This window comes from Branchiostoma lanceolatum, chromosome 5, assembly GCF_035083965.1.
Source record: "Branchiostoma lanceolatum isolate klBraLanc5 chromosome 5, klBraLanc5.hap2, whole genome shotgun sequence".
NCBI lineage: Eukaryota > Metazoa > Chordata > Leptocardii > Amphioxiformes > Branchiostomatidae > Branchiostoma > Branchiostoma lanceolatum.
The window spans coordinates 216,287-242,650 of record NC_089726.1 but is presented as its reverse complement, the minus strand read 5'-3'; the positions used below and the strand labels follow the sequence as shown (position 1 = coordinate 242,650).

Below are 26,364 nucleotides of genomic sequence, written 5' to 3'. Positions count from 1 at the left end.
CCTGTTGCACTCTGACCCACTATGAAATCATAACTCTAGACAACTGTCTGTACCTGTTGCACTCTGACCCACTATGAAATCATAACTCCAGACAACTGTTTGTACCTGTTGCACTCTGGCCCACTATGAAATCATAACTCTAGACAACTGTTTGTACCTGTTGCACTCTGACCCACTATGAAATCATAACTCTAGACAACTGTTTGTACCTGTTGCACTCTGGCCCACTATGAAATCATAACTCCAGACAACTGTTTGTACCTGTTGCACTCTGACCCACTATGAAATCATAACTCTAGACAACTGTTTGTACCTGTTGCACTCTGGCCCACTATGAAATCATAACTCCAGACAACTGTTTGTACCTGTTGCACTCTGGCCCACTATGAAATCATAACCCCAGACAACTGTTTGTACCTGTTGCACTCTGGCCCACTATGAAATCATAACTCCAGACAACTGTTTGTACCTGTTGCACTCTGGTCCACTATGAAATCATAACCCCAGACAACTGTCTGTACCTGTTGCACTCTGGCCCACTATGAAATCATAACTCCAGACAACTGTCTGTACCTGTTGCACTCTGACCCACTATGAAATCATAACTCTAGACAACTGTCTGTACCTGTTGCACTCTGACCCACTATGAAATCATAACTCCAGACAACTGTTTGTACCTGTTGCACTCTGGCCCACTATGAAATCATTACTCCAGACAACTGTTTGTACCTGTTGCACTCTGACCCACTATGAAATCATAACTGTGGACAACTGTTTGTACCTGTTGCACTCTGGCCCACTATGAAATCATAACTCTAGACAACTGTCTGTACCTGTTGCACTCTGACCCACTATGAAATCATAACTCCAGACAACTGTTTGTACCTGTTGCACTCTGACCCACTATGAAATCATAACTGTGGACAACTGTTTGTACCTGTTGCACTCTGGCCCACTATGAAATCATAACCCCAGACAACTGTTTGTACCTGTTGCACTCTGGCCCACTATGAAATCATAACTCCAGACAACTGTTTGTACCTGTTGCACTCTGGTCCACTATGAAATCATAACCCCAGACAACTGTCTGTACCTGTTGCACTCTGGCCCACTATGAAATCATAACTCCAGACAACTGTCTGTACCTGTTGCACTCTGACCCACTATGAAATCATAACTCTAGACAACTGTCTGTACCTGTTGCACTCTGACCCACTATGAAATCATAACTCCAGACAACTGTTTGTACCTGTTGCACTCTGACCCACTATGAAATCATAACTCCAGACAACTGTTTGTACCTGTTGCACTCTGGTCCACTATGAAATCATAACCCCAGACAACTGTCTGTACCTGTTGCACTCTGGCCCACTATGAAATCATAACTCCAGACAACTGTTTGTACCTGTTGCACTCTGACCCACTATGAAATCATAACTCCAGACAACTGTTTGTACCTGTTGCACTCTGGCCCACTATGAAATCATAACTCCAGACAACTGTTTGTACCTGTTGCACTCTGGTCCACTATGAAATCATAACCCCAGACAACTGTCTGTACCTGTTGCACTCTGGCCCACTATGAAATCATAACTCCAGACAACTGTTTGTACCTGTTGCACTCTGACCCACTATGAAATCATAACTCCAGACAACTGTTTGTACCTGTTGCACTCTGGCCCACTATGAAATCATAACTCCAGACAACTGTTTGTACCTGTTGCACTCTGGCCCACTATGAAATCATAACTCCAGACAACTGTTTGTACCTGTTGCACTCTGGCCCACTATGAAATCATAACTCCAGACAACTGTTTGTACCTGTTGCACTCTGGCCCACTATGAAATCATAACTCCAGACAACTGTTTGTACCTGTTGCACTCTGACCCACTATGAAATCATAACTGTGGACAACTGTTTGTACCTGTTGCACTCTGGCCCACTATGAAATCATAACTCTAGACAACTGTCTGTACCTGTTGCACTCTGACCCACTATGAAATCATAACTGTGGACAACTGTTTGTACCTGTTGCACTCTGGCCCACTATGAAATCATAACTCCAGACAACTGTTTGTACCTGTTGCACTCTGGCCCACTATGAAATCATAACTCCAGACAACTGTTTGTACCTGTTGCACTCTGACCCACTATGAAATCATAACTGTGGACAACTGTTTGTACCTGTTGCACTCTGGCCCACTATGAAATCATAACTCCAGACAACTGTTTGTACCTGTTGCACTCTGACCCACTATGAAATCATAACTCCAGACAACTGTTTGTACCTGTTGCACTCTGGCCCACTATGAAATCATAACTCCAGACAACTGTTTGTACCTGTTGCACTCTGACCCACTATGAAATCATAACTCCAGACAACTGTTTGTACCTGTTGCACTCTGGCCCACTATGAAATCATAACTCCAGACAACTGTTTGTACCTGTTGCACTCTGACCCACTATGAAATCATAACTCCAGACAACTGTTTGTACCTGTTGCACTCTGGCCCACTATGAAATCATAACTCCAGACAACTGTTTGTACCTGTTGCACTCTGACCCACTATGAAATCATAACTCCAGACAACTGTTTGTACCTGTTGCACTCTGGCCCACTATGAAATCATAACTCTAGACAACTGTTTGTACCTGTTGCACTCTGGCCCACTATGAAATCATAACTCCAGACAACTGTTTGTACCTGTTGCACTCTGGCCCACTATGAAATCATAACTCCAGACAACTGTTTGTACCTGTTGCACTCTGACCCACTATGAAATCATAACTCCAGACAACTGTTTGTACCTGTTGCACTCTGGCCCACTATGAAATCATAACTCCAGACAACTGTTTGTACCTGTTGCACTCTGGCCCACTATGAAATCATAACTCCAGACAACTGTTTGTACCTGTTGCACTCTGGCCCACTATGAAATCATAACTCCAGACAACTGTTTGTACCTGTTGCACTCTGACCCACTATGAAATCATAACTGTGGACAACTGTTTGTACCTGTTGCACTCTGGCCCACTATGAAATCATAACTCCAGACAACTGTCTGTACCTGTTGCACTCTGGTCTCGAACTCGGACGCTCCCTTCGGCATCACCAGTGGTTCATCGTCCGACACCATTCCATCGTAGTCGTCACCCTGGATGGGCAACATGCACGGAACCTTAATAACACATATCAGCACAGATTATCATACACACAATCTCTCTCATACACACACTCACACCAGTGGTTCATCGTCCGACACCATTCCATCGTAGTCGTCACCCTGGATGGGCAACATGCACGGAACCTTAATAACACATATCAGCACAGATTATCATACACACAATCTCTCTCATACACACACTCACACCAGTGGTTCATCGTCCGACACCATTCCATCGTAGTCGTCACCCTGGATGGGCAACATGCACGGAACCTTAATAACACATATCAGCACAGATTATCATACACAAAATCTCTCTCATACACACACTCACACCAGTGGTTCATCGTCCGACACCATTCCATCGTAGTCATCACCCTGCATGGGGAACATGCACGGAACCTTAATAACACATATCAGCACAGATTATCATACACAAAATCTCTCTCACACACACACTCACACCAGTGGTTCATCGTCCGACACCATTCCATCGTAGTCATCACCCTGCATGGGGAACATGCACGGAACCTTAATAACACATATCAGCACAGATTATCATACACAAAATCTCTCTCACACACACACTCACACCAGTGGTTCATCGTCTGACACCATTCCATCGTAGTCGTCACCCTGCAGGGGGAACATGCACATCTCAATAACACATATCAGCACAGATTATCATACACAAAATCTCTCTCACACACACACTCACACCAGTGGTTCATCGTCCGACACCATTCCATCGTAGTCATCACCCTGCATGGGGAACATGCACGGAACCTTAATAACACATATCAGCACAGATTATCATACACAAAATCTCTCTCACACACACACTCACACCAGTGGTTCATCGTCCGACACCATTCCATCGTAGTCTTCACCCTGCATGGGGAACATGCACGGAACCTCAATAACACATATCAGCACAGATTATCATACACACAATCTCTCTCACACACACACTCACACCAGTGGTTCATCGTCTGACACCATTCCATCCTAGTCATCACCCTGGGGAACACACACGACATCAGCACCGTCTAATGCAAACACACTGGATCAGCAAAATTTTAATGTTTCCAAATACAATTCCATTCCATCGTAGTCGTCACCCTGCATGGGGAAATAGAATGATAGAAGCCTCAAAGGTTGAACAATATGATGTTTATGAATGTGTTCTGTGATGGTAAATGTAAGGTGCGTGATACCAGCAGCTCATTCACTTAGCCTGTATTTACACAAGCTCTCGGCCGGAGGTTGGACCGGCTGGCCGTAGGAGCGCGATTCGTCAGGCTACTCATTCACTAGGAGCAATGATTGTAAGTGACTATGAAAATGTTTTCTGCCAGAAAACCCAGGCCCAAAACGATCTGTACTGACCTGCCCCAGTCTCCTGGCCAGACTCCTCAGCACCGGGTAGTGAATCTCTGCTTTGTACATTTTACTGGGGGAAGAAAAAGGCTGATTCAGCACATTCATAAACTGATCATGGTATCTACAGTTACTGTAACAAACACACAAAAGTCAGTAGGTCTAAAGAAAGGGGATTGATAAATCATACATTCAAACTTGGGTCAAGAGTTGTAACATTTCTTTAGTTAACTCCATTCTCTTTGCTCTCTTATTTCACAGTGACCTACCAGAATGTTCTGTATAGTCCTGCATGTTTTCCTGGCTGTAAACCCTGACCCCTAACCCATGACCTGCCACAATGTCCTGTAGTCCCGCAGTTTCTGACCCCTAACCCACCATAATGTCTGGTAGTCCTGCCAGTGGGTTCTGACCCCTAACCTCTGACCTGCCAAAATGTCCTGTACTCCCGCGGGTTCTCCAGGGTATGAACCCTGACCCCTAACCCCTGACCCACCAGAACGTCCTGTAGTCCCGCGGGTTCTCCAGGCTGCTCACGGCCAGTTTCCGCTCCCCCCACTCCTGCTTGAAGGCCTCCAGCCGTTTCCATAGCAACAGAAAGTCTTTGAGCAGCTGGTGGGCCTCTAGCGGGTTCTCCCGCCGAGACAGCGGCTTCTTCTCTGGAACGCAAGGTGGGGAAAATCATGAATCAGGGGTGCAAAATACAAGCTGTAGAACAGAATTTCAAAATATCCCATGATTTGCTACCCCTTCTTGTTACACAAATACATTTGTACATTCCCAGGTATGCCTGAAACATCTTATCTCTGAGTCCTTCTCCGATGGGCTAAGAAGAAATATTCAAACTGCAGATTGAGACATGCAGATGCACTGTAGCCTCACCTTGAGCCTGGCTCCTGACGGAGTGCGCGTAGCCGCTGATGCTGCTCATGGGTCGGGACTTCTCCGCCCCCCTCCCGGCTGGGTCACCCTCATCGTCCGAGTCCTCCACACGCTCCATGGAGATGGCGCCGGGCGACCCGCTCACCAGGATGTCCTCCATCAGCAGCGACACACCCAGGATCTCTCCATTAGCTCCGGCCCTGGACATCAACACACCCACGTCAGCTACAACACACCCACGTCAGCTACAACACACCCATGTCAGCTACAACACACCCATGTCAGCTACAACACATGATGTTAGCTACAACACACCCAGGATCTCTCTCGATTAGCTCCTGTCGGGTTAGTGATAGGGTTTAGTGTTAGAACCATGATTGCTGCCTGACCTGTCGACGTCGGTGAGTCCTGCCAGACACAGCTGCATGTTGGGTTAGGGTTATGGTAAGGGCTGTAGGGTTGGGGGTTAGGGTTAGGGTTATGGTAAGGGCTGTAGGGTTGGGGGTTAGGGTTAGGGTTATGGTAAGGGCTGTAGGTTTAGGGTTAGGGTTATGGTAAGGGCTGTAGGGTTGGGGGTTAGGGTTAGGGTAAGGGCTGTAGGGTTGGGGGTTAGGGTTAGGGTAAGGGCTGTAGGGTTGGGGGTTAGGGTTAGGGTTAGGGTTATGGTAAGGGCTGTAGGGTTGGGGGTTAGGGTTAGGGTAAGGGCTGTAGGTTTAGGGTTAGGGTTAGGGTTAGGGTAAGGGCTGTAGGGTTGGGGGTTAGGGTTAGGGTTATGGTAAGGGCTGTAGGGTTGGGGGTTAGGGTTAGGGTTATGGTAAGGGCTGTAGGGTTGGGGGTTAGGGTTATGGTAAGGGCTGTAGGGTTGGGGGTTAGGGTTATGGTAAGGGCTGTAGGGTTGGGGGTTAGGGTTAGGGTTATGGTAAGGGCTGTAGGGTTGGGGGTTAGGGTTATGGTAAGGGCTGTAGGGTTGGGGGTTAGGGTTATGGTAAGGGCTGTAGGTTTAGGGTTTTGGTTTAGAACCATAAGACCATGATTGTTATCTAACCTGTCGACGTCGGTGAGTCCTGCCAGACACAGCTGCATGTTGTGCTCGATCTGGTGCCACTGGGGGAACATGCCCGGGAACGGGCCGAACCTGCAGCCAGAGGAATGTATAACACGTCAAGGTTTCATCATAGGATACAGCAACTGCTTACAACTTAGTTACAAGTATGTAACTCCACAAGCCTTAGTCAAGTGGTTATTACTTGTTCAGACAGGTTTACCTTGTATGGAGGTAGATGTGTACCTGTATAGAAAGGAGCGAACCTGTATAGACAGGTGTGTACCTGTAAACTAGTAGACAGGTGACTGTGTGGTACTTACCTGTGCTGGAAGGATCTCCATGGGTACAGCTCCTGAGTCTGACTGTCCGTGGCCTGCAGCGGGCGGGGCAGGGGGAGGGACATGCTGTACAGGCTGGGCTGCAGCTCACTGCTCAGCTTCCCCAGCCCAAACTGCATGTTGTCTGTGACGGCCTGTCAGGAGAAAGTAACCAACTGATGGTTACACTAAATATGCAGAATTTACTGCACCAAGACCTGATTATCTGCCAGCACTTCATCAGTATATACTTAACTTCTTGATGGTGTGCATTATACCAGTAATACTTAATATAAGAAATCAAACAAGAATAAAACCCTCAGACTAAGTTTAAGAATTTACATTATTACAAAGACTTTGCAGAAGGTGTCTTGAATCTTTCTTTGTACATAGAAAAGTCAAGGAAATCTTTGTCTCCAAGAAAAACAAAAAAAACATGTGGCACAGTGCCTGAAATATATCTTAACAAGTCATATCAATCAATAAGCGTTACCCTGTAAGCCTCCGTGTTGCCTGTTGTCAGGAAGGTGTGGCGGATGCAGTGTCGTATGGCCGCGTCGAACTCCAGGAACATGACGTCCCTGCGCAGCTGCAGGAAGTCTGCAGCCTGCTGCGGGTCCTGCGGGTCCGGCAGGTGCTCCAGCTGCTTCTGGATCTCCCGCAGATCAGCACCTGGGGAAAACAGGCGGAGGGTACCGGTCATACAGGGAACATGGGAAGAGGATACTGGTAATTCAGGGAACACCATGCTAGTCATCATTCTACCCATCAGCAGCACCATTCTAGTCATCCGTAACATTCTACCCATCAGCAGCCCCATTCTAGTCATCTTCCGTCCAATCATCCCTATCTATCTGCAGCCCCATTCTACCCAATGGCAGTGCCATTCTAATCATCAGCTTCACCTATCTCGCCATCAGCAGCACCTATCTAGCCATCAGCAGCACCTATCTAGTCATCAGCAGCACCTATCTAGTCATCAGCAGCACCTATCTAGTCATCAGCAGCACCTATCTAGTCATCAGCAGGATAACCAGTGGCAGTAGTTTCTAACCAATTCCTGCTCAGTGAGCTCGCAGGAGTTAGAACGCAGTTACAGTTTCCTGCCTCTCTGCAATACCTTACTCAGCCCTGTGCAATACCTTACTCAGCCCTGTGCAATACCTTAAGTTAAAGGTTCCTTATGCGATATCAAAATCTCCCAGGCCCCTTACCAATGCCCTCGACGCCTCCCCACTCGGCTGTGACGAAGCCGCGGGGCTCTGACCCGGCCATGGCGGTGTTGCTGCCCAGCTTGGAGTGCGCGCAGAGGTAGTGGCAGATGTCGTGCAGCATGGACACGATTCTCAGGGTCAGACGCAGGCTCTGTGGGGGGGGGGGAACTATCATTGTAGTATCGATTGTAAAAACTTTACAAAGGCAGAAATGATCGATGAAGAGCAACACAACAGAAGCTGAACCTATCATTGTAGCATCGATTGTAAAAACTTTAGAAAGGCAGAAATGATCGATGAAGAGCAACACAAGACAAGCTGAAGATGAACCTTTCATTGTAGCATCGCTTGTAAAAACTTTAGAAAGGCAGAACCGATCGATGAAGAGCAACACAAGAGAAGCTGAAGATGAACCTATCATTGTAGCATCGATTGTAAAAACTTGAGAAAGGCAGAAATGATCGATGAAGAGCAACACAAGAGAAGCTGAAGATGAAACTATCATTGTAGCATCGATTGTAAAAACTTTAGAAAGGCAGAAATGATCGATGAAGAGCAACACAAGAGAAGCTGAAGATGAACCTATCATTGTAGCATCGATCGTAAAAACTTTAGACAGGCAGAATGATCGATGAAGAGCAACACAAGAGAAGCTGAAGATGAACCTATCATTGTAGCATCGATTGTAAAAACTTTAGAAAGGCAGAAATGGTCAATGAAGAGCAACACAAGACAAGCTGAAGATGAACCTATCATTGTAGCATCGATTGTAAAAACTTTAGAAAGGCAGAAATGGTCGATGAAGAGCAACACAGGAGAAGTTGAAGATGAACCTATCATTGTAGCATCGATGGTAAAAACTTTAGAAAGGCAGAAATGGTCGATGAAGAGCAACACAGGAGAAGTTGAAGATGAACCTATCATTGTAGCATCGATGGTAAAAACTTTAGAAAGGCAGAAATGGTCGATGAAGAGCAACACAGGAGAAGCTGAAGATGACAATGTCATGAACAGAACGGCTAAATGTAACATTCTACATGCAGTCTGCATGGTGGGCTAGCTTTACTAAATGGAACGGCTACATGTAACATTCTACATATACAGTCTGCATGGTGGGCTAGCTTTACTAAATGGAACGGCTACATGTAACATTCTACATACAGTCTGCATGGTGGATACAAATATTGGATACTACATGCTACTACTAATGGTGGGCTACATGTAGCTTTACTAAAGGTAATGGGCTCAAGAATGACACATAGAAATCCTGTCAGTTTTGCTTGGGCTAAAAGTAGTACCGATGTCATTCAGCCTCGGTTCATATCTGTTCACATCTGAACGCCAAAACACACAAACGTGTTATACAGCACGCTAGCCTACCTTACTTGCAAGTGTGTTGGGCCAACACAGCGTACCTTTGCACAGGTGTGCTGTACTCACCTTTGTGCAGGTGTGCTGTACTCACCTTTGCGCAGGTGTGTACATACCTTTGTGCATGTTTCCTCCTCTGCGGACTTGAACATGACGAGGACCTCGGAGTGATGCGGGATGAACCACAGGTTGACCAGGGCTGTTCCATCAGCCGACAGGATCCGCCGTGGGCGCTTCTTCATCACCCTGCAGTACATGATATATATGTATGACTTTCATGCAGTACAGGGGACAGTGGTCCTCTGAGTTACACCCTGCAGTACACACAACAGTGGTCCCAGACTAAGCCCTGAGGTACACCAACACCCTGCAGTACCAGCAACAGTGGTCCCAGGACCAGGCCCTGAGGTACACTAACACCCTGCAGTACCAGCAACAGTGGTCCCAGGACTGAGCCCTGAGGTACACTAACACCCTGCAGTACCAGCAACAGTGGTCCCAGGACTGAGCCCTGAGGTACACCAACACCCTGCAGTACCAGCAACAGTGGTCCCAGGACCAGGCCCTGAGGTACACTAACACCCTGCAGTACACACAACAGTGGTCCCAGGACCAGGCCCTGAGGTACACCAACACCCTGCAGTACACACAACAGTGGTCCCAGGACTGAGCCCTGAGGTACACTAACACCCTGCAGTACCAGCAACAGTGGTCCCAGACTAAGCCCTGAGGTACACTAACACCCTGCAGTACCAGCAACAGTGGTCCCAGGACCAGGCCCTGAGGTACACCAACACCCTGCAGTACCAGCAACAGTGGTCCCAGGACTGAGCCCTGAGGTAAACCAACAACCTGCAGTACCAGCAACAGTGGTCCCAGGACTAAGCCCTGAGGTACACTAACACCCTGCAGTACCAGCAACAGTGGTTCCAGACTGAGCCCTGAGGTACAATAACACCCTGCAGTACCAGCAACAGTGGTCCCAGGAATACGCCCTGAGGTACACTAACACCCTGCAGTACCAGCAACAGTGGTCCCAGGACCAGGCCCTGAGGTACACCAACACCCTGCAGTACCAGCAACAGTGGTCCCAGGACTGAGCCCTGAGGTACACCAACACCCTGCAGTACACACAACAGTGGTCCCAGGACTGAGCCCTGAGGTACACTAACACCCTGCAGTACCAGCAACAGTGGTCCCAGACTAAGCCCTGAGGTACACTAACACCCTGCAGTACCAGCAACAGTGGTCCCAGGACCAGGCCCTGAGGTACACCAACACCCTGCAGTACCAGCAACAGTGGTCCCAGGACTGAGCCCTGAGGTACACTAACACCCTGCAGTACCAGCAACAGTGGTCCCAGGACTGAGCCCTGAGGTACACCAACACCCTGCAGTACCAGCAACAGTGGTCCCAGGACCAGGCCCTGAGGTACACTAACACCCTGCAGTACACACAACAGTGGTCCCAGGACCAGGCCCTGAGGTACACCAACACCCTGCAGTACACACAACAGTGGTCCCAGGACTGAGCCCTGAGGTACACTAACACCCTGCAGTACACACAACAGTGGTCCCAGGACCAGGCCCTGAGGTACACTAACACCCTGCAGTACACACAACAGTGGTCCCAGGACCAGGCCCTGAGGTACACTAACACCCTGCAGTACACACAACAGTGGTCCCAGGACCAGGCCCTGAGGTACACTAACACCCTGCAGTACACACAACAGTGGTCCCAGGACCAGGCCCTGAGGTACACTAACACCCTGCAGTACACACAACAGTGGTCCCAGGACCAGGCCCTGAGGTACACTAACACCCTGCAGTACACACAACAGTGGTCCCAGGACCAGGCCCTGAGGTACACTAACACCCTGCAGTACACACAACAGTGGTCCCAGGACCAGGCCCTGAGGTACACTAACACCCTGCAGTACACACAACAGTGGTCCCAGGACCAGGCCCTGAGGTACACCAACACCCTGCAGTACCAGCAACAGTGGTCCCAGGACCAGGCCCTGAGGTACACTAACACCCTGCAGTACACACAACAGTGGTCCCAGGACCAGGCCCTGAGGTACACCAACACCCTGCAGTACACACAACAGTGGTCCCAGGACTGAGCCCTGAGGTACACTAACACCCTGCAGTACACACAACAGTGGTCCCAGGACCAGGCCCTGAGGTACACCAACACCCTGCAGTACACACAACAGTGGTCCCAGGACCAGGCCCTGAGGTACACTAACACCCTGCAGTACACACAACAGTGGTCCCAGGACCAGGCCCTGAGGTACACTAACACCCTGCAGTACACACAACAGTGGTCCCAGGACCAGGCCCTGAGGTACACTAACACCCTGCAGTACACACAACAGTGGTCCCAGGACCAGGCCCTGAGGTACACTAACACCCTGCAGTACACACAACAGTGGTCCCAGGACCAGGCCCTGAGGTACACCAACACCCTGCAGTACACACAACAGTGGTCCCAGGACTGAGCCCTGAGGTACACCAACAACCTGCAGTACCAGCAACAGTGGTCCCAGGACTAAGCCCTGAGGTACACTAACACCCTGCAGTACCAGCAACAGTGGCCTGAGGTACACTAACACCCTAAAGTACACACAACAGTGGTCCCAGGACCAGGCCCTGAGGTACACCAACACCCTGCAGTACACACAACAGTGGTCCCAGGACTGAGCCCTGAGGTAAACCAACAACCTGCAGTACCAGCAACAGTGGTCCCAGGACTAAGCCCTGAGGTACACTAACACCCTGCAGTACCAGCAACAGTGGTCCCAGACTGAGCCCTGAGGTACACTAACACCCTGCAGTACCAGCAACAGTGGTCCCAGGACTACGCCCTGAGGTACACTAACACCCTGCAGTACCAGCAACAGTGGTCCCAGACTAAGCCCTGAGGTACACTAACACCCTGCAGTACCAGCAACAGTGGTCCCAGGACTAAGCCCTGAGGTACACTAACACCCTGCAGTACCAGCAACAGTGGTCCCAGACTGAGCCCTGAGGTACACTAACACCCTGCAGTACCAGCAACAGTGGTCCCAGGACTACGCCCTGAGGTACACTAACACCCTGCAGTACCAGCAACAGTGGTCCCAGACTAAGCCCTGAGGTACACTAACACCCTGCAGTACCAGCAACAGTGGTCCCAGGACTAAGCCCTGAGGTACACTAACACCCTGCAGTACCAGCAACAGTGGTCCCATGACCAAGCCCTGAGGTACACTAACACCCTGCAGTACATACATGTACATTGAAAGACTTTTGAGCGGTACAAACAACAGTGTCCCAAGGACTGCTGACCTGGCATCCGGCACCAGCCCCGGCACATCGTCCTGGTCAGTTTTCCGCTCGTTGGCGGCGCCGACCTGGAAGTAGTTCTCCCTGCAGAAGACAAACACGTCGCATTCAGCCAGTCATCATGGTCCAAAGCAATAAATGTCATTCTGAACATCAGACTGTAAATAAAGACTGATTGAAGTATGATGAGCGATGATGCTGATAAGCTTACATGCCGATATTTATATAAACTAGTAACGTACTTGATATCAGGGAACTCCTCGAGCAGAGCCACCAGGCTGTTGATGTAGGCGATGATCTGGCTCCGGAGGGAGTACTGCAGCACGCGCTGGTGGAACCTCTGGCAAAACGTCGTCAGTAAGGCTCTGTGTGGGGAGGCAGGGGAGAGTCAGTAAGGCTCTGTGTGGGGAGGCAGGGGAGAGTCAGTAAGGCTCTGTGTGGGGAGGCAGGGGAGAGTCAGTAAGGCTCTGTGTGGGGAGGGGAGAGTCAGTAAGGCTCTGTGTGGGGAGGCAGGGGAGAGTCAGTAAGGCTCTGTGTGGGGAGGGGAGAGTCAGTAAGGCTCTGTGTGGGGAGGGGAGAGTCAGGCTCTGTGTGGGGAGGGAGGGGAGAGTCAGTAAGGCTCTGTGTGGGGAGGGAGGGGAGAGTCAGTAAGGCTCTGTGTGGGGAGGGAGGGGAGAGTCAGTAAGGCTCTGTGTGGGGAGGGGAGAGTCAGTAAGGCTCTGTGTGGGGAGGCAGGGGAGAGTCAGTAAGGCTCTGTGTGGGGAGGGGAGAGTCAGTAAGGCTCTGTGTGGGGAGGGGAGAGTCAGTAAGGCTCTGTGTGTGGGGGGAGGGAGTACTGCAGCAAACGCTGGTGGAACCTCTGGCAAAACGTCGTCAGTAAGGCTCTGTGTGGGGAGGGAGGGGAGAGTCAGTAAGGCTGTGTGTGGGGGGAGGGAGTACTGCAGCAAACGCTGGTGGAACCTCTGGCAAAACGTCGTCAGCAAGGCTCTGTGGAGGGGGATATTAGAGTCATGTACAAATGCATGATATCTTTGTGCTGAGCTCACTTAAAGTTTCAAATCAAAAGTAATTTTCTTTTAGTTCATTTCAAAAAGTCAGGCCCAAAGATACAGATGTCATGAAGTCATTCGGTTTGTGTTGACTGAGTTGTGTGATGGGTTTCTGTTGACTGAGTTGTGTGATGGGTTTGTGTTGACTGAGTTGTGTGTGATGGGTCTGTGTTGACTGAGTTGTGTGATGGGTTTGTGTTGACTGTTGTGTGATGGGTTTGTGTTGACTGAGTTGTGTGATGGGTTTGTGTTGACTGAGTTGTGTGATGGGTTTGTGTTGACTGAGTTGTGTGATGGGTTTGTGTTGACTGAGTTGTGTGATGGGTTTGTGTTGACTGAGTTGTGTGATGGGTTTGTGTTGACTGAGTTGTGTGATGGGTTTGTGTTGACTGAGTTGTGTGATGGGTTTGTGTTGACTGAGTTGTGTGATGGGTTTGTGTTGACTGAGTTGTGTGATGGGTTTGTGTTGACTGAGTTGTGTGATGGGTTTGTGTTGACTGAGTTGTGTGATGGGTTTGTGTTGACTGAGTTGTGTGATGAGTTTGTGTTGACTGAGTTGTGTGATGGGTTTGTGTTGACTGAGTTGTGTGATGGGTTTGTGTTGACTGAGTTGTGTGATGGGTTTGTGTTGACTGAGTTGTGTGATGAGTTTGTGTTGACTGAGTTGTGTGATGGGTTTGTGTTGACTGAGTTGTGTGATAGGTTTGTGTTGACTGAGTTGTGTGATGGGTTTGTGTTGACTGAGTTGTGTGATGGGTTTGTGTTGACTGTGTTGTGTGATGGGTTTGTGTTGACTGAGTTGTGTGATGGGTTTCTGTTGACTGAGTTGTGTGATGGGTTTGTGTGACTGAGTTGTGTGATGGGTTTGTGTGACTGAGTTGTGTGATGGGTTTGTGTTGACTGAGTTGTGTGATGGGTTTGTGTTGACTGAGTTGTGTGATGGGTCTCTGTTGACTGAGTTGTGTGATGGGTTTGTGTTGACTGAGTTGTGTGATGGGTTTGTGTTGACTGAGTTGTGTGATGGGTTTGTGTTGACTGAGTTGTGTGATGGGTTTGTGTTGACTGTTGTGTGATGGGTTTGTGTTGACTGAGTTGTGTGATGGGTTTGTGTTGACTGAGTTGTGTGATGGGTTTGTGTTGACTGAGTTGTGTGATGGGTTTGTGTTGACTGAGTTGTGTGATGGGTTTGTGTTGACTGAGTTGTGTGATGGGTTTGTGTTGACTGAGTTGTGTGATGGGTTTGTGTTGACTGAGTTGTGTGATGGGTTTGTGTTGACTGAGTTGTGTGATGGGTTTGTGTTGACTGAGTTGTGTGATGGGTTTGTGTTGACTGAGTTGTGTGATGGGTTTGTGTTGACTGAGTTGGGTGATGGGTTTGTGTTGACTGAGTTGTGTGATGGGTTTGTGTTGACTGAGTTGTGTGATGGGTTTGTGTTGACTGAGTTGTGTGATGGGTTTGTGTTGACTGAGTTGTGTGATGGGTCTCTGTTGACTGAGTTGTGTGATGGGTTTGTGTTGACTGAGTTGTGTGATGGGTCTCTGTTGACTGAGTTGTGTGATGGGTTTGTGTTGACTGAGTTGTGTGATGGGTTTGTGTGACTGAGTTGTGTGATGGGTCTCTGTTGACTGAGTTGTGTGATGGGTTTGTGTTGACTGAGTTGTGTGATGGGTTTGTGTTGACTGAGTTGTGTGATGGGTTTGTGTTGACTGAGTTGTGTGATGGGTTTGTGTTGACTGAGTTGTGTGATGGGTTTGTGTTGACTGAGTTGTGTGATGGGTTTGTGTTGACTGAGTTGTGTGATGGGTTTGTGTTGACTGAGTTGTGTGATGGGTTTGTGTTGACTGTTGTGTGATGGGTTTGTGTTGACTGAGTTGTGTGATGGGTTTGTGTTGACTGAGTTGTGTGATGGGTTTGTGTTGACTGAGTTGTGTGATGGGTTTGTGTTGACTGAGTTGTGTGATGGGTTTGTGTTTACTGTTGTGTGATGGGTTTGTGTTGACTGTTGTGTGATGGGTTTGTGTTGACTGAGTTGTGTGATGGGTTTGTGTTGACTGAGTTGTGTGATGGGTTTGTGTTGACTGAGTTGTGTGATGGGTTTGTGTTGACTGTGTTGTGATGGGTTAGTGTTGACTGAGTTGTGTGATGGGTTTGTGTTGACTGTGTTGTGTGATGGGTTTGTGTTGACTGTTGTGTGATGGGTTTGTGTTGACTGAGTTGTGTGATGGGTTTGTGTTGACTGTGTTGTGTGATGGGTTTGTGTTGACTGTGTTGTGTGATGGGTTTGTGTTGACTGTTGTGTGATGGGTTTGTGTTGACTGAGTTGTGTGATGGGTTTGTGTTGACTGAGTTGTGTGATGGGTTTGTGTTGACTGAGTTGTGTGATGGGTTTTTGTTGACTGTTGTGTGATGGGTTTGTGTTGACTGAGTTGTGTGATGGGTTTGTGTTGACTGTGTTGTGTGATGGGTTTGTGTTGACTGTTGTGTGATGGGTTTGTGTTGACTGCGTTGTGTGATGGGTTTGTGTTGACTGCGTTGTGTGATGGGTTTGTGTTGACTGAGTTGTGTGATGGGTTTGTGTTGACTGAGTTGTGTGATGGGTTTGTGTTGACTGAGTTGTGTGATGGGTCTCTGTTGACTGAGTTGTGTGATGGGTTTGTGTTGACTGAGTTGTGTGATGGGTTTGTGTTGACTGTGTTGTGTGATGGGTTTGTGTTGACTGTGTTGTGTGATGGGTTTTTGTTGACTGTTGTGTGATGGGTTTGTGTTGACTGCGTTGTGTGATGGGTTTGTGTTGACTGAGTTGTGTGATGGGTTTGTGTTGACTGAGTTGTGTGATGGGTTTGTGTTGACTGAGTTGTGTGATGGGTTTGTGTTGACTGAGTTGTGTGATGGGTTTGTGTTGACTGAGTTGTGTGATGGGTTTGTGTTGACTGAGTTGTGTGATGGGTTTGTGTTGACTGAGTTGTGTGATGGGTTTTTGTTGACTGTGTTGTGTGATGGGTTTGTGTTGACTGTTGTGTGATGGGTTTGTGTTGACTGAGTTGTGTGATGGGTTTGTGTTGACTGAGTTGTGTGATGGGTTTGTGTTGACTGAGTTGTGTGATGGGTTTGTGTTGACTGAGTTGTGTGATGGGTTTGTGTTGACTGAGTTGTGTGATGGGTTTGTGTTGACTGAGTTGTGTGATGGGTTTGTGTTGACTGAGTTGTGTGATGGGTTTGTGTTGACTGAGTTGTGTGATGGGTCTCTGTTGACTGAGTTGTGTGATGGGTTTGTGTTGACTGAGTTGTGTGATGGGTTTGTATTGACTGAGTTGTGTGATGGGTTTGTGTTGACTGAGTTGTGTGATGGGTTTGTGTTGACTGAGTTGTGTGATGGGTTTGTGTTGACTGAGTTGTGTGATGGGTTTGTGTTGACTGAGTTGTGTGATGGGTTTGTGTTGACTGAGTTGTGTGATGGGTTTTTGTTGACTGTGTTGTGTGATGGGTTTGTGTTGACTGTTGTGTGATGGGTTTGTGTTGACTGAGTTGTGTGATGGGTTTGTGTTGACTGAGTTGTGTGATGGGTTTGTGTTGACTGAGTTGTGTGATGGGTTTGTGTTGACTGAGTTGTGTGATGGGTCTCTGTTGACTGAGTTGTGTGATGGGTTTGTGTTGACTGAGTTGTGTGATGGGTTTGTGTTGACTGTGTTGTGTGATGGGTTTGTGTTGACTGTGTTGTGTGATGGGTTTTTGTTGACTGTTGTGTGATGGGTTTGTGTTGACTGCGTTGTGTGATGGGTTTGTGTTGACTGAGTTGTGTGATGGGTTTGTGTTGACTGAGTTGTGTGATGGGTTTGTGTTGACTGAGTTGTGTGATGGGTTTGTGCTGACTGAGTTGTGTGATGGGTTTGTGTTGACTGAGTTGTGTGATGGGTTTGTGTTGACTGAGTTGTGTGATGGGTTTGTGTTGACTGAGTTGTGTGATGGGTTTGTGTTGACTGAGTTGTGTGATGGGTTTGTGTTGACTGAGTTGTGTGATGGGTTTTTGTTGACTGTGTTGTGTGATGGGTTTGTGTTGACTGTTGTGTGATGGGTTTGTGTTGACTGAGTTGTGTGATGGGTTTGTGTTGACTGAGTTGTGTGATGGGTTTGTGTTGACTGAGTTGTGTGATGGGTTTGTGTTGACTGAGTTGTGTGATGGGTTTGTGTTGACTGAGTTGTGTGATGGGTTTGTGTTGACTGAGTTGTGTGATGGGTTTTTGTTGACTGTGTTGTGTGATGGGTTTGTGTTGACTGTTGTGTGATGGGTTTGTGTTGACTGAGTTGTGTGATGGGTTTGTGTTGACTGAGTTGTGTGATGGGTTTGTGTTGACTGAGTTGTGTGATGGGTTTGTGTTGACTGAGTTGTGTGATGGGTCTCTGTTGACTGAGTTGTGTGATGGGTTTGTGTTGACTGAGTTGTGTGATGGGTTTTTGTTGACTGTGTTGTGTGATGGGTTTGTGTTGACTGTTGTGTGATGGGTTTGTGTTGACTGAGTTGTGTGATGGGTTTGTGTTGACTGAGTTGTGTGATGGGTTTGTGTTGACTGAGTTGTGTGATGGGTTTGTGTTGACTGAGTTGTGTGATGGGTCTCTGTTGACTGAGTTGTGTGATGGGTTTGTGTTGACTGAGTTGTGTGATGGGTTTGTGTTGACTGTGTTGTGTGATGGGTTTGTGTTGACTGTGTTGTGTGATGGGTTTGTGTTGACTGAGTTGTGTGATGGGTTTGTATTGACTGAGTTGTGTGATGGGTTTGTGTTGACTGAGTTGTGTGATGGGTTTGTGTTGACTGAGTTGTGTGATGGGTTTGTGTTGACTGAGTTGTGTGATGGGTTTGTGTTGACTGAGTTGTGTGATGGGTTTGTGTTGACTGAGTTGTGTGATGGGTTTTTGTTGACTGTGTTGTGTGATGGGTTTGTGTTGACTGTTGTGTGATGGGTTTGTGTTGACTGTTGTGTGATGGGTTTGTGTTGACTGAGTTGTGTGATGGGTTTGTGTTGACTGAGTTGTGTGATGGGTTTGTGTTGACTGAGTTGTGTGATGGGTTTGTGTTGACTGAGTTGTGTGATGGGTTTGTGTTGACTGTGTTGTGTGATGGGTTTGTGTTGACTGTTGTGTGATGGGTTTGTGTTGACTGAGTTGTGTGATGGGTTTGTGTTGACTGAGTTGTGTGATGGGTTTGTGTTGACTGAGTTGTGTGATGGGTTTGTGTTGACTGAGTTGTGTGATGGGTTTGTGTTGACTGAGTTGTGTGATGGGTTTGTGTTGACTGAGTTGTGTGATGGGTTTTTGTTGACTGTGTTGTGTGATGGGTTTGTGTTGACTGTTGTGTGATGGGTTTGTGTTGACTGTGTTGTGTGATGGGTCTCTGTTGACTGAGTTGTGTGATGGGTTTGTGTTGACTGAGTTGTGTGATGGGTTTGTGTTGACTGTGTTGTGTGATGGGTTTGTGTTGACTGTGTTGTGTGATGGGTTTTTGTTGACTGTTGTGTGATGGGTTTGTGTTGACTGAGTTGTGTGATGGGTTTGTGTTGACTGAGTTGTGTGATGGGTTTGTGTTGACTGAGTTGTGTGATGGGTTTGTGTTGACTGAGTTGTGTGATGGGTTTGTGTTGACTGAGTTGTGTGATGGGTTTGTGCTGACTGAGTTGTGTGATGGGTTTGTGTTGACTGAGTTGTGTGATGGGTTTGTGTTGACTGAGTTGTGTGATGGGTTTGTGTTGACTGAGTTGTGTGATGGGTTTGTGTTGACTGAGTTGTGTGATGGGTTTGTGTTGACTGAGTTGTGTGATGGGTTTGTGTTGACTGAGTTGTGTGATGGGTCTCTGTTGACTGAGTTGTGTGATGGGTTTGTGTTGACTGAGTTGTGTGATGGGTTTGTGTTGACTGAGTTGTGTGATGGGTTTGTGTTGACTGTGTTGTGTGATGGGTTTGTGTTGACTGTGTTGTGTGATGGGTTTTTGTTGACTGTTGTGTGATGGGTTTGTGTTGACTGAGTTGTGTGATGGGTTTGTGTTGACTGAGTTGTGTGATAGGTTTGTGTTGACTGAGTTGTGTGATGGGTTTGTGTTGACTGAGTTGTGTGATGGGTTTGTGTTGACTGAGTTGTGTGATGGGTTTGTGTTGACTGAGTTGTGTGATGGGTTTGTGTTGACTGAGTTGTGTGATAGGTTTGTGTTGACTGAGTTGTGTGATGGGTTTGTGTTGACTGAGTTGTGTGATGGGTTTGTGTTGACTGAGTTGTGTGATGGGTTTGTGTTGACTGAGTTGTGTGATGGGTTTGTGTTGACTGAGTTGTGTGATGGGTTTGTGTGACTGAGTTGTGTGATGGGTTTGTGTTGACTGAGTTGTGTGATAGGTTTGTGTTGACTGAGTTGTGTGATGGGTTTGTGTTGACTGAGTTGTGTGATGGGTTTGTGTTGACTGAGTTGTGTGATAGGTTTGTGTTGACTGTTGTGTGATGGGTTTGTGTTGACTGAGTTGTGTGATGGGTTTGTGTGACTGTGTTGTGTGATGGGTTTGTGTTGACTGAGTTGTGTGATGGGTTTGTGTGACTGAGTTGTGTGATGGGTTTGTGTTGACTGAGTTGTGTGATGGGTTTGTGTTGACTGAGTTGTGTGATGGGTTTGTGTTGACTAAGTTGTGTGATGGGCTTGTGTTTGTGTTGACTGTGTTGTGTGATGGGTTTGTGTTGACTGAGTTGTGTGATGGGTTTGTGTTGACTGAGTTGTATGATGGGTCTCTGTTGACTGAGTTGTGTGATGGGTTTGTGTTGACTGAGTTGTGTGATGGGTTTGTGTTGACTGTGTTGTGTGATGGGTTTTTGTTGACTGTTGTGTGATGGGTTTGTGTTGACTGAGTTGTGTGATGGGTTTGTGTTGACTGAGTTGTGTGATAGGTTTGTGTTGACTGAGTTGTGTGATGGGTTTGTGTTGACTGTTGTGTGATGGGTTTGTGTTGACTGAGTTGTGTGATGGGTTTGTGTTGACTGAGTTGTGTGATGGGTTTGTGTTGACTGTGTTGTGTGATGGGTTTGTGTTGACTGAGTTGTGTGATGGGTTTGTGTTGACTGTTGTGTGATGGGTTTGTGTTGACTGAGTTGTGTGATGGGTCTCTGTTGACTGTGTTGTGTGATGGGTCTCTAGGAATCCGTACCTTTTCAGTTTTGCGACCTCCTCTGGGTTCTTGAGGATGGTGGACATGGCCGTCTTCTTCTGTAGGAACTCGTTCAGCATCAGGTCTCGGCACGGGGCCTGCAAGGGGCACAGGGCAAAAAGAACTATTACAACAACTACAACAACATCAATAACTACAGCAAGCATTCAGCATCAGGTCCCGGCACGGGGCCTGCAAGGGGCACAGGGCAAATAGAACTGTTACAACAACTACAACAACATCAACAACTACAGCAAGCATTCAGCATCAGGTCTCGGCACGGGGCCTGCAAGGGGCACAGGGCAAATAGAACTGTTACAACAACTACAACAACATCAACAACTACAGCAAGCATTCAGCATCAGGTCTCGGCACGGGGCCTGCAAGGGTGGGAAATATAGCTCTTATAACAACTACAGCCACAACAACAACAACACACAAATGTAAACACACATGTAAACACACATGTAAACACACATGTAAACACACACATGTAAACACACACATGTAAACACACATGTAAAGACACACACACTCTCCCACCTTCTCCAGCTGCAGGGATATGAAGGCCTCGGGAGATCGTTTCTCCTTGTCCATCTTGGAGCGGAGTTTGGCGGCGAAGGCGGAGGCGGAGCCGCCCACCCCGAGGCCCCCTCCCGCCGACAAGGCCGTGGTCGCCGTCAGGGAGCTGTGCAGGCTCAGCGTCTCCGTGGGGGACTTGGTGCCGCTGTGAGGGCAACAACAACGTCTTAGGGGTCACTCTGATGGTCTTAAGGGTCACAGATCTATGCATCTTAGGGGTTACTCTGATGGTCTTAAGGGGCACAGATCTATGCATCTTAGGGGTTACTACGGCCGTAGTCTCAGGGTCTCCGTGGGGGACTTGGTGCCGCTGTGAGGGCAAGGACAACGTCTTAGGGGTCACTCTGTCTTAGGGGTTACTCTGTTTGTCTTAAGGGTCACAGATCTATGCATCTTAGGTGGTCTCCGTGGGGGACTTGGTGCCGCTGAGAGGACAACAACAACGTCTTAGGGGTTACTCTGTTTGTCTTAAGGGTCACAGATCTATGCATCTTAGGCGTTACTAGGGCCGTTAAGTCTCAGGGTCTCCGTGGGCGACTTGGTGCCGCTGTGAGGGCAAGGACAACATCTTTAGGATCACTCTGTTTGTCTTAGGGATCACAGATGTACCCATCTTAGGGGTTACTAGGGCCGTGGTCGCTGTCAGCGATAACATTTTAGAGTTGACCGGGGTCGGAGACCAGTTTCTCTGTTCCTGAAGTTGGTCTGTTTGTCTTAATCTGATGAGTATCTATAATAGAAGCCATCCCCACCTCCTGCTCTCCGCATCTCCCTTGCTGAAGTCCTTCTGCTGCCAGCAGACGTTTGCCTGCTGCACAGCACACAGCAGGGCGTTCCTATGGACGACCTGGCACAGCAGCACGACCTGCAGGTTATCCAGGGCTGTCCCCGTCATCAGCTGTACAGGACAGGGCGACATGTCAATCATTACTGTAACTATAGCAACCAGCACACAGCAGGGCGTTCCTATGGACGACCTGGCACAGCAGCACGACCTGAAGGTTATCCAGGGCTGTCCCCGTCATCAGCTGTACAGGACAGGGCGACATGTCAATCATTACTGTAACTATAGCAACCAGCACACAGCAGGGCGTTCCTATGGACCACCTGGCACAGCAGCACGACTTGCAGGTTATCCAGGGCTGTCCCCGTCATCAGCTGTACAGGACAACATGTCAATCATTACTGTAACTATAGCAACCAGCACACAGCAGGGCGTTCCTATGGACGACCTGGCACAGCAGCACGACCTGCAGGTTATCCAGGGCCGTCCCCGTCATCAGCTGTACAGGGCAACATGTCAATCATTACTGTAACTATAGCAACCAGCACACAGCAGGGCGTTCCTATGGACGACCTGGGCTGGATGTGCCAATCATTATGATGTCAATGAAGCGTCCTTTGGTGAGCAGCAAGTTCTCATGTGATCATTGATGAATAATTGAATGAAAAGTTAAACCGACCTTGACAAGATCTGACCTTGATAAGATTAGATTAGATCTGATCTTGATTAGAGAAGGACTAACTTTGATTATAGAAGGACTGACCTTGATTATAGAAGGACTGACCTTGACAATGGCTTCCTTGGTCCTGAAGGAGAACATGCCGAGATGCTTCTCATCCAGCTCATGGATCGCCAGGGGCAGGGAGCCGGGGAGGTACCTGAACATGGGGGAGGTGTCAATCATAAATACACACACTTACATGAACACACACACACACACGCAAACACATATGGGGAGGTACCTACACATGGAACAAGCCAGTCAGAAATGGCAGACTTCGCCCCCTTGCCTATACTACTTTGCAACCTTCCAGTCCAACAGGAAATAACCAGCAGCACTGAGGACGTTTGGCAACACATATTTCGAATCACAGAAACGCATAATATACACAGAGACAAACACACAGTGTAGCTCACATACAAGCACGTGTACACATACACACACACACACACACACACACACACACACACACACACACACAGACATACACACACACACACACACACACACACACACACAGACATACAGACACACATACACACACACACACACACACATACACACACACACACAAACACACACACACACACAGACACACACAGACACACACACACACACACACACAGACACACACACACACACATACACACACACAAACACACACACACACACACACACACACAGACACACACACATACATGTACACACACACAAACACACACACACACACACACACACACAGACACACACACACACAGACACACAGACACACACACACACAGACACACACACACACACATACACACACACAAACACACACACACACACACACACACACAGACACACACACACACACATACATGTACACACACACAAACACACACACACACACACACACACACACAGACACACACACACACAGACACACACACACACACATACACACACACAGACATACACACTGGTCAAATCAGCAGACTGGTGTAGAACAGCTGAAGAGACGGACCTGTCGGCGATCGACTCGTCCTCCATGAGAGCGGTGATGAAGATGGGGCCGGTGTCGATGTTGTCTTTCCGCGAGGCGAACTCAAACTGCACCATCCGCAGGTAGGTGTGGTACTCATCAAACCCCATCTCAAACGCTGACTGCTTATAAAGCTGGGGAACACAACAAACACATTAAACCCTGAACCCTAACTCAAACTGCACCATGCGCAGGTAGGTGTGGTACTCATCAAACCCCATCTCAAACGCTGACTGCTTATACAACTGTGGAACACAACAAACACATTTAACCCCGAACTCTAACTCAAACTGCACCATGCGCAGGTAGGTGTGGTACTCATCAAACCCCATCTCAAACGCTGACTGCTTATACAACTGTGGAACACAACAAACACATTTAACCCCGAACTCTAACTCAAACTGCACTATGCGCAGGTAGGTGTGGTACTCGTCAAACCCCATCTCAAACGTTGACTGCTTATACAGCTGCAGGACAAGGTACAGCACATCATACTTACTAATCAAACACACAAGTAACCTAAACTCTAACTCAAACTGCACCATGCGCAGGTAGGTGTGGTACTCGTCAAACCCCATCTCAAACGCCGACTGCTTACACAACTGGGGAAGCAACCGAAACATGATTCCTCTGACGTTTCAGCTTTCCCTGCCCAACAAGAACACAGCCTGCACTTATAACTGGCCAGGGGACGAACCTGTCACCCAGTCTACAGCGTGAGCACAACATTAATTTCCGCCATGTTTACAGGAAGCCCTCTGGTTGTGACATTTAGACTCCGCTCCGTACAACCACAACCCAGCATAGTTACCGTGACAAACTGTCAACAGTTTGAGAGTCCAAAAAAAGCACAGCTGAACCAGGAAGGATCATTTTATGATCTGTTTCTCCGTACCGTGGCGAGGATGCTGGACTCCCAGGCGGCCTCCAGGAGTCGATGCCGAACCGTCACCACCTGAAACAAACAAACAAATTTACTCATAAACAAACAAATTAACAAACTTCACTGTGAGATCTACCCATCTGTCATCATCCACAAACTAGGCAACAAACAAACAAAATAAAGTTCACAGGAAACACTATTGTTTATTATGATATCATATAAGACATTTTAATAATTAAAATGTCTTATATGATATCATGATAAACAACCGGCTATACCAACTGGGAACACAATACACTGGACTGTGCAACCAGATATAACCACACCCGTACCTCCAGCAGTCTGGACCACACGTTGAGCATGGTTCTTACCTCCAGCAGTCTGGACCACACGTTGAGCATGGTTCTTACCTCCAGCAGTCTGGACCACACGTTGAGCATGGTTCTTACCTCCAGCAGTCTGGACCACACGTTGAGCATGGTTCTTACCTCCAGCAGTCTGGACCACACGTTGAGCATGGTTCTTACCTCCAGCAGTCTGGACCACACGTTGAGCATGGTTCTTACCTCCAGCAGTCTGGACCACACGTTGAGCATGGTGGTGCGGCGCTCCTTAGCCGTGCGCCTCTGCCCCCCGGAGCTGTCCTCCTGCGCGATCAGCTCGTTCCCGATCTCACACAGGAACGCCGGGTTGTCCACAAACATGTCTGAGAACATCTGAAACAGGAAGGCAATCTTAGACAAACATGTCTGGGAAAACCTGAGAAAAAACAGGAACAAGACCTCCGCAACAACTTCTGAAAAAGAAGACCAATGTAATTAAAAGTGCATTTCTACACTCCTGGAGCTGTGAGTTACATGAGATGCCTAATGCTGTAAAAGTAGATACGAGACTAACGTCTGCCTGCAGCTGTAAAAGTGAAAGTGCCTTACGTCTGCCTGCAGCTGTAAAATTTAAAGTGAAAGTGCCTTACGTCTGCCTGCAGCTATAAAATTTAAAGTGAAAGTGCCTTACGTCTGCCTGCAGCTGTAAATTTCAAAGTGAAAGTGCCTTACCTCTGCCTGCAGCTGGGGGGAGTACGCAGCTGTAAAAGTGAAAGTGCCTTACGTCTGCCTGCAGCTATAAAAGTGAAAGTGCCTTGGGTCTGCCTGTAGCTATAAAAGTGAAAGTGCCTTACATCTGCCTGCAGCTGGGGGGAGTACGCAGCTCCGAGCGGCTCCATCTTGTCCCACTCCCTCAGCGCCGCCTCCAGGATCTGGTGCTCCAAGGAGATCATCTGGGTCGACGTCTTCACACTCGCCTTGTTCATGTACAGCAGCTCCTGCAAGGTCAAACACAAGGTTACACATGGACAGCAGCTCCTGCAAGGTCAAACACAAGGTCAGACACACAATGTACAGCAGCTCCTGCAGGGTCAATCACAAGGTTACACATGTACAGCAG

At 48.1% G+C, this 26,364-nt stretch overlaps 1 protein-coding gene across 1 annotated transcript in view; it reads right to left on the bottom strand.

Annotated features, from left to right (window-relative positions):
• The window catches only part of LOC136434448 (uncharacterized), a 68,469-nt gene that overhangs the window by 16,192 nt on the left and 25,913 nt on the right, over positions 1-26,364 (bottom strand). Inside the window, exons 23-41 of the mRNA XM_066427250.1 lie at positions 26,099-26,242; positions 25,254-25,637; positions 24,934-24,993; positions 23,977-24,172; positions 23,078-23,208; positions 22,262-22,407; positions 21,471-21,654; positions 20,928-21,025; positions 12,946-13,068; positions 12,707-12,787; positions 9,491-9,620; positions 8,004-8,154; positions 7,283-7,461; positions 6,793-6,944; positions 6,473-6,562; positions 5,428-5,627; positions 5,042-5,204; positions 4,555-4,618; positions 3,070-3,156 (exon numbers count right to left, since the gene is read on the bottom strand). Coding sequence (XP_066283347.1) covers positions 3,070-3,156; positions 4,555-4,618; positions 5,042-5,204; positions 5,428-5,627; positions 6,473-6,562; positions 6,793-6,944; positions 7,283-7,461; positions 8,004-8,154; positions 9,491-9,620; positions 12,707-12,787; positions 12,946-13,068; positions 20,928-21,025; positions 21,471-21,654; positions 22,262-22,407; positions 23,078-23,208; positions 23,977-24,172; positions 24,934-24,993; positions 25,254-25,637; positions 26,099-26,242 — 2,763 coding nt within the window. The remainder of the gene's footprint in view (positions 1-3,069; positions 3,157-4,554; positions 4,619-5,041; positions 5,205-5,427; positions 5,628-6,472; positions 6,563-6,792; positions 6,945-7,282; positions 7,462-8,003; positions 8,155-9,490; positions 9,621-12,706; positions 12,788-12,945; positions 13,069-20,927; positions 21,026-21,470; positions 21,655-22,261; positions 22,408-23,077; positions 23,209-23,976; positions 24,173-24,933; positions 24,994-25,253; positions 25,638-26,098; positions 26,243-26,364) is intronic.